This window comes from Trematomus bernacchii, unplaced genomic scaffold (assembly GCF_902827165.1).
Source record: "Trematomus bernacchii unplaced genomic scaffold, fTreBer1.1, whole genome shotgun sequence".
NCBI lineage: Eukaryota > Metazoa > Chordata > Actinopteri > Perciformes > Nototheniidae > Trematomus > Trematomus bernacchii.
Window position 1 is genome coordinate 15,293,362 of NW_022987973.1, and position 9,273 is coordinate 15,302,634.

The following is a 9,273-nucleotide window of genomic DNA, read 5'->3' on the forward strand; positions in this document are numbered from 1 at the left end:
GACACTTCACCCCAAATTGCTCCTGTGGGGATTGCCCACAGTATTGAGTATGTAAGTCTTAACGCACAATGCAGTTCGGCAAAGCGTGACGTCACCCCATTCAAAGTGAATGGGCAGAAGCGTTGAAGCTTCAACGCACGCCGCCGTGTGTAGGGGCCGTCAGGCTATGGAGGGGAGTGGCATCTTGATGATGTGTTGTGCGATCTTCACCACCCTCTGCAGTGATTTCTGGTCCTTGACCGTGCAGTTACCGTACCAGACTGAGATGCAGATAATATGCACAATGTACAAATGCAACAGTGAATATCTGCACTATGAAACCTAATGCCCACACATAACCCCAGTGACATACACTCACTCAACACTGGAGCACGTATTAGGTGGTTTGTAAATGAGGCTATTTGTATAATGATCCTATACATGTGATTAACCCTAATATCCTCTACAGTGGAGCCAGCGCTCTTCAGAAATTGGTTCATATTTTGTACATCAGTCTCATTAACATCTAAATTGCCCTTCTGTGGACCCGACTTCTAGATTCAACACCTACAGACTCCTTCCATTCCTCCCCCATCATCGTATCCCCCTCCCCCTTCTCTTTTCCATTCAGTTTCCAGATAACGTGAAAGCATCTGCTGTGTATACCAACTTAAGTCTGCGGACACAACCCACCCTGGCATGGGGACTTGGCATGAATATGAATGCAGTATAAGCTGGTATTGCTGAAGGAAACACATGGCCGACACAGAATACATGTAGAGACGAACAAGGAAACAGACTGGGGAGATGTCTCACACCGGCACCTGCTAAACTGGGGGACTGCTCATAGAGTCAGATTATTTTAAGATTTCAGACTGCTACACACTATTCTATATCATTTATACGACTCAAAATAACAACATGATTTACCCGAGTTTACAGTTCAGTTTTACTCTGAAGATCATGCTCATTATTTCATCACAAATCCTTACCATTACCATAGTCTACTTGCAATAAGTATTTTTACACAGATCAAGAATTACAATTAATGAGTCTTTAAAAACATTATATCTGCCTAGTTTCTACTCATCAAAGTGTTAAATAAAGAAAGTTATAAATACCCTTTCTATTTATTCTTTCCTTATTTTGGGATGAATTACATAATTTACAAATAACAATAACAATATGAGGCCTACATAAATACAAAGAGGAACAGGATAAAAAAGACAGACATCTCTTAATGGTCATACTCGGGTAAAATATCCAGATACTTTCTATCTGCATCAAATCCAATCAATTTTTTGAATGTGTCTCTTTAAGAAATGCTGCTGAAGTAGTGCCATGTCCTAGCACTGACCCTTGGTGTACAGAAATTAGGACAAACCTTCGAGGGACTTTTGTTGCCTAACCAAATGGCAGCCACAGCTTGTGGACAAACTGTGTAGGGAAGCCCAGGCAGGCTGTGACAGATGGTCCAAGTGAACGGGTGACTGTGGACAATGTGTGCTGCGTCCAGGAACGCACATTCAGCAGAATGACACAGAAAGAGAAAAACCTGAAGCTTCTGTTGTGTCACTTTAGACAAACATAAACCACACGCACAATGGATGGAGAGAGACACACAAGTGCAAAACGGCATAGAAAAAAAAGACAAGGCCAGCAGGAAAAGACAAGCGGGACACAGCATCATGAAGCCTATTTGCTGCTCGCACTGTGGGATTTGTGCTCACTAAAGACATGTTACACTCATACCTGCTCTCTCCCTTACGACAAAATCCTCTCACAAACATCAATCCCAGTGTTCACTCTGTTGTCTTTTTCTTTGTTCTGCTGGCTCTTCGCAATTAAGCAAATGGATCATTAATTAATCGCCGCAGGCAACGGGACACACGAGGAGTTAATCAGGCTGGATGGATGGACTGCTGGGAAAGAGCATGACACACACACACACACACATATATACACACATACATGACGACTTTCACAAACTATTGACATTTCTGAAAAGTGAGCCTCTGGTAAAGATGTGCATGAATAAAATGAGAGAAAATGGCAGGAGTTGATGAAAAGCAGCTTGATCATTCATTCATTTTGTCAAACTGCTGAGTGGCAGTTTCTTTTAGAGAGGAAACTTTGGTTGAAGCCTTGCCTCGGGCCGTCAACAGTCAGAGTAAGACAAGAGGATATTTTTCTAGCGTGTGATGATACACAGCTCAATCTTTCAGACTGCTGACAATTCATTTTCATGAAGTTTATGAAGTACAAATAGGGCTATTGACGGGGGGAAACCACCCAGGGTTAGTGTTGGTCGGATTTAGAGTGAACAGATAGGTTTCATAAGCACTGGCCGGTCCCAGACAGGTGCGCCTCAGTGCTGAGACATCACTGTGGCTGCTGAGACAGAGGCTGATTGTGATGCAGACATGTTTCTCAGACCTTTTCTGCTTCAAAGGTGGGGTTCTCTTGAGGCACATAGAGCAGCTCGTTTTATCTTTCTCTGGCTCTCTCCCTGTCTTCTGAAGTGTGTGTATGTGTGTTTGAGTATTAGATGATGGATAGATTGGGTTAGGACTGAAGTAATTGCATGCACAAATGTTGGGAATGATTTAAATCTGTGCTGCCAGGAGAGAATACCAAATGTGCCCCCCATCGCACAGCAGGAAGGGAAGAAAATAGAGGTTAGATCTATTATTATCATTCATTTAAAAATAAATAGGCCTGCAAATGCCAATTAGTTTTATTATCTATTTTCTGCTAAATTATTTACGAAATTAATGGATTATGCAGTGAATTTAGTGAAAAATGTCCTTACTTATTTCCCAGATCCAAAACAATATTATTTGTATTTGCCTTTTTTGAATCAACAACAATTCCAAAAACTGAAATATTAAGTTTGCTGTCACGTAAGATAAAGTAAAGCAATTATCTTCCAAATGTTTAAAAAGCTGAAGCAGTTGAATGTCTGAGGTTGTTGCTTGAAAACAAAGCTCCATAATCCAAATCTAAGAAAGATTATAAGCCATTTATGACCACCCCAAATCAAGAAATCAATAAACAAGTTGTGCTGATTTCTCACCTCGTCAACATAATGCTGTATTAACATTCATCCAGTAGATGGCAGAATTTAATCACTTCAACCCATTTGGCAGCTACACCAAACCAGTTCCAGCCCTTAAAATGAATTATAAAATGTACAAATAGATGTAAGGCCCATATTTTTCACCAATTGAACGGTCTTTTGAACCTTTTTGTGTGACGCATAGCCCTGTGACATCAGAGAGGAAGAGGTGCTTCTTCTAAGGACATCCTCTCTTTTCCTTTAACCTAACATGCCGGCTTGCCTGACCCCTTTGCTGGCGGCCAACATGTTCAAAGGACAGGACAGTGCAGGGCAGTATCGACAGCGACACAGGATGAGAGTTGTTTTGTCCGGTGCACTCAGCACTATCTGATCTGCCACCGGGACAACAAGAGGAAGGAAGGGTTGACGACATCATGCAGAAGCGAAGACTCTCCCGTGGACAGACCTGAAATACTGCTGCTGTGGTATTAATATGCAGAAAATGTGAAGTAGACTTCTCCTGATTAGATAATGCCGCCCAAAGACTTAAACCCTGCTGGGAGGAAAAGGAGTTGTGACTGGTATACTCAATATTTGCATCTCATCACTGAGCCATTGAAACTTCAAGAATGTGGAGAAGGGAGGTTATTTATATCTCTGTAAGCAGTTATACTTACTGACTTAAGGGATGTATTTGCTTGTTACTGCACTTTAGTAATCAAGTTTTCACTCCATTCATTAAGATGATTACCTCGAAAGTCTGGGACAACAGAGTCTGAGACAAAACCAACTACTGTAATCTAATTACAAATACTTTTTTTCACTCTGCTGAAGGACAGACAGACAGACAGACAGACATGCACATAATGCACATATATACACTTACTATAGATAGCTTATATAACTTAGCCATTTAAGTATACAATCAGTGAAGTACTCTGTTTCATTATGGTTGGGTTTATTACTACTGTCCACTCAAGCAAGAAATTGCTCAGCACCTGAAAACCAAACATGAAATGATCATGGTACTGGCTTGTGACAACTTTTACCTTTGCTTGCTGGGACTGAATTTAAATCCATGCGAATAGGGACTTCCTCCACCAGGTGGAGATGCAGAGCTATGATAAAACATTCGCCGGGACAGACTGACACACAGCAAGGAACATGTGCCTAAAGCCTGAAGATAAAGCGCCTTTCTCATGTTTATTTAACCACAAACAGAGCCCCACACTTCTTATATTCTTTATTCAGTCCCAAGCCTCCATGATTATACGTCACCTCAGAAAACACGAGATATTTACTGTGATTAGAGGGTACAGGAGCAGATAAGCACCTAGGCCACTACAGTAGTTAATTCCACTCTTTGATTTCTATCAGGAACTGAAGGTCAAGTGCAGTATTAGAGTACGTCCACAGACTTGTATGCCATTAAATGAAAACCTTCTGACTCAATTCTCTCCTTAACAACTGCAATAAATCAAGAGGAGCACCACCGCTGAGCAGAGCGTGCCTCTAACCTAGGGCTCTCCAGTTGTTCCAGCCTGGCCAGTTAGTTCAGTATTGATTCTCTGTCTCGAAGTGATACCACTATAACCATCTGACCTATGAACGCTGAGCTCACAGCACTGGCCTGAAATCCAGTGCATATTGCACTCAGAGGGGAGAGGGAACACCCAGACCCAGATCACGCTCTGGAAATCTACATCAGTGGTTATAAAGCAGGGAGTGTGTTTAAGGAGGTCCTCTTAAAAATGCGGAATTGTTTATTTTTACAGTTTAAGTCATTATAGAAGTGAGTCAAATGTGAATAAGAGTCACAAGAGCGACTTCTCTGATCATAGGGTTCACTTCCTCAGCGGTTATCCACTGAACTGTAGTTGACAACTGTGTAAGTCTGATCTAAATCATATTAAACAACCAAAGTCTCTTTAGATGGAAGCCAAAACTATTGTTGGTCAAGGGGTTATTTTTTACTTAACACAAAATACATTCAGAGCCACTGTCTTAACTAATCTATTTTGTTAGGTTTATAGTCTATTTAAATGTTTTTGCAAAGCCACGATTGTCCCAGACATATAAAATGAAAAATAAATAGCCTAAAACAATACAAATTAAAGTAAACTATGAATAAATGTATGCAATATCTCAAAGTAACGGTTCACTGGCGTCTTTATCTGCAGAATATATCATGATTTCTGGGGTGAAATTATTGAAATGATTGTTACATTTCTACAAGTGGCATCCCTAGTGCTTTGAATACAATATTCTGCCTTCACTGCATGCCCTGTTTCTGTACCTGTTTTAAAACGTTCTCTCACAAAGCAGTGATACATTCTTCAGTCCTAAGGTGCCTTGCAGATATTTTGAGACTTGACAGGATGTAAAAAGGAAAATTATTATCAGGCCATAGAGGCCTATGACCTAAGAAAAACTGAAGGCAAGGCACCTTTTGAGTTCATATTGAAAATCTAAAATATAACACTTCATTCTGAATAAGTAAATAGTTTGTGTGAAATAAGTTAGTAGTGTGACAGGAATATCTAGTGAAGGTCAGGCCTAAGAATCCACCAGAAAGTTACACAAATGGACCTTGGTCTTGACGATATTGGATACTACGAACTCTTCAGCCCTCTTTAAAATGAATCGGTCCTAAAAATGACTCTTTTGTTGAAATGGTTAACTCATGTCCACAGTTTAGACATTATCTATGCTGAAGAATCACACATGACAGACATCACAGGCAGTTCTTTATAAACACACATGCCCAAAGTACTTAGTGACTAACAGCCTCACACAAATTCGAAAGAAGTCTTTCAATTTCATTACAGTCGTCACTGTGGGTGTACTTCTAAGACACAATGGAAGGATAATGAAAAATAATATTTCCATTCGATTGCCATCCAGCTGCATATCTCTGCTTGCTCGGTCATGCCCTTCTACTTATGTGATATGATGATTATCTAGCTCGAGCTCAAGGTGTGTGCAGATCGGCTCCCACCTGTGCAGAAGTAATTACTCGTCTCCCTGAGTCATGGTGAACAGGAGCATAACTCCTAAAGAGAGACACTACTTAACTACACATAGACCTGTGTACTAGTGTGTAGTGAAACTAACCTGCACATTCACATTCTTCCACACTCAACATATTCCACTTTCACACAGGCAGAAGAAACACCATTCTAACAAGCACATATGCTCATGAAGTGGGCCTCATTTTGAGGGATTTATTGTATTCTTATAAGCATCAATGTGATTTAATACAGCAAGAACTATTCATTTTTACAGAACAATTTAAGACTCCTGGAATCTCTCAAACAGTAGTAATAATGATTCAATATAGAAAAATATATCACGTGCCAGCAACCAGCATATCCCCATGAGTAAACAAAAAAATTAAACAATCCTTTTGCTTTATAATTGACAGAGGGACACACTTAATCATGGAATTGCAAGAATCTAAAGACGTGTTCCATAATGGACACATGTGGTAGTTCAGAGGTAGACCAGAGGACATGAATAAACAACATTCCAGATATTTCAAAGGAAAAACATGGAAGACCTCTTCAAGAACAACCATGTGTGCTTGCACATTCAAATCCGCTGTTTTCAGAAGAAAATGCCTCTACATAAATTATGTATAAACCTACATGTATACTAACAGATAGAAGTTGACATGATTGATATATACATTTCAACCTGCATAATTTAAAAACCCATAACACAATTGCCCCTATCCGACAGTCATTTTTTGTAGTAATAATCATCTTAAGTTGTTAGACAAAAAAGTAGCTAGAGGCCAATAAACTAAAGGACAGTCATCAGGTGATGTTTTTGACTCATCGCAGTGCAATGTGTGTCATACTGTGTTTCCTGTTATGGGTGTATTCATATGAGTGTGTTTTAAATCCAGCCTGACATTCCAACATTGAAAATGAAAAAAAAAAAAACATACTGCAATTTAAAATAGAATAGAAAATAATTCAAATGATTTGAATAAAAGGAAATAAATCATGCTGGGAATTTAAAAGACACTGGTCAATTGTGAGGGAGTGTAAGCAATGTGAGCCAACAAGTGTTTTGTTATTTGGCTCTGATGTAAATAAGATATTCAAATCCTCAACTGCACTTCCTCCCTGGTCAGTGATGAGCTGGTTTGTTTACTATGCAAAGCAGTCATTTGACACCGGTATCACTCCACAACTGCTTAGTTTTCGAGAATAAATTCTAACCATCTCAAAGTCACTTTGTGAAACACCAAGACAGACCACAAGAGAATGCAGCGCCAAGCTAATTACACGAGGTCCATTACCATTTTAAATCCTTGGGAGTTTCTTTTGAAAATATATTAAACCTGCATTAGAAGATGAACATTGTTTCTGCTGTAGGAAAATTGGTGTTTGATTCCATAGTGATGGTTCAGTTTATCCCAGAAGACATTTCAAGCAGGGAATTTGACTGTGTCCCGGTAGGTTGCTGCTCTGTTTCCGTTGTTGTTGTTCATCTTCTTCCAGCCTCCGAGTCTCCCTCGAAGGCACTGTTGTCATAGTGATGCTGAAGTCTCTCTGGGTCAGAGCTCGTTGGGTCAGTCAGTGGGACTTCGTACATGGGCTCTCCTCCCATCACTGTGATCACAGTGACCTCTGGTGGTGCATTGGTAGTAAGGCTCTCTTTTGTTTCCTCCTCAACTCCCAGGGCCTTCAGGATGTCGCACTTACACATGGGACAGGTCCTCCTCTCCAGCAGCCAGGGCTCGATGCAGGGTTTGTGGAAGATGTGGTCACACGTAAGCACTGTCACCACTTCCCCTGCCTTGTAGGATTCAAGACACACGGCACACATGTTGGACTCAGAGTTAGTTTCCTCATCCCCTGACTTGAGTTTGCGTACTTGTAGACGCCCGATTGCCTTTTTAGCTTCAGACTTTAGCTTCCTTTCAGAGCGCCGGTGCATATTCAAATTGTAGAGACGATTTGCAGAGATGAATACAAAGTAGGCGATGGAGGCTGCTGTCACAATGAAGAAGGAGATGGACAGGAAGTAAAGCCAGTATGTGTCCATCCAGGGTCCGTGATCTCTGCCTATAGCAATTATCATCTGCACAACTGTCCCATTCTTCACCAAATTAACAACTTCCATTCCCTGAGAATTGCCAATCATAATAGCCACTATGCCATCTCCTTCTGGGTGTGACATCTGCATGGTGTTGTTGCCAGTGCCATCCACATTATACACCACCACACCAGAGGCTCCTTGACGATAGGCAGCATTGATCTTTCACTGAAGGTGCAGTTGCCTCTTTTTACCAGGGCTATCCAGGGCAGGGAGCTGTTGTTTGGATTGTAGACAGGATCTGAGCTACAGCCTTTGGGGTCTCCCTTGGGAAGCGTAACAATGCCTGAGGCTTGCTCCAGGGGAGAGTTACGACCAAACACCCCACACTCGCAGATTTTATCCACAGTCACATTGTTGCTGTTAACATAGCTTATTTCCACTTTGGCAGTCCAAAACGAGAAGGCAGCGGAGTAGTGAAAAAGTCCTGACAAACACAGCAAAAGCAGCAAGCAGTGTTGTGTCTTCTTACCCATGGTAACGTTCTTCTTAAAACAACAGGAAGCCTCCGTTAGCTTCTTTAGCTTCTTTAAAACTCCTTTGTTAGTCCCAGTTCCTGGTTTGTCCGAGCAACAGCGGTCTGAATACAGCTACAGTTTCACCTAGGCTGCGGTCTACTGTAATCTGATAGCCTTTAGTAACACAACACCAGCTATGCGTCAGCCACTCACCTATCGTTATCTTCCTGAACCTTGAACACTGAGCACTCCCTGCAGAGGGCAGGCTGCTGGTATTCAACAAGTTAGGTTACACAAAACACACAGACCTGTGCTGTTTTTCGAGAGCAAAGGAACAAAATCCGAAAAGTCAAGGTGCGATAAGCATAACGATAAGGATAATTCCATGGACATAGGTCAATAAACAGAGCAATCTTGTGACAGAGCTCCGACTTTCCCTTGTGTAATGATGAGCAAAGCAAAACGACCAGTTTTTCAAGCTTGACTCGTTTCCTTCCCCTTCTGTGGCTGAGATCACCGTTGTGAAAAGCAAACTGACAAGAATAACTACTCTACCTCATGGTTATTTATTTATAAAGACAGACAGTCTGCTGTGACAATTCATTTTAACAAAGGCACATGAAAAGTCACATGAAAGTGTGAGTCAGTTTACATTTGTGCACATCA

At 41.1% G+C, this 9,273-nt stretch overlaps 1 protein-coding gene across 1 annotated transcript; it reads right to left on the reverse strand.

Moving 5' to 3' along the window:
* Positions 1-6,231: 6,231 nt before the first annotated feature.
* LOC117471283 (RING finger protein 148-like) lies at positions 6,232-9,059 on the reverse strand. The gene is given in 2 exon segments (XM_034116159.1): positions 6,232-8,316; positions 8,319-9,059. Coding segments are annotated over 2 exon segments (1,086 nt in total). The 5' UTR covers positions 8,626-9,059; the 3' UTR covers positions 6,232-7,537.
* Between the last annotated feature and the right edge of the window lie 214 nt (positions 9,060-9,273).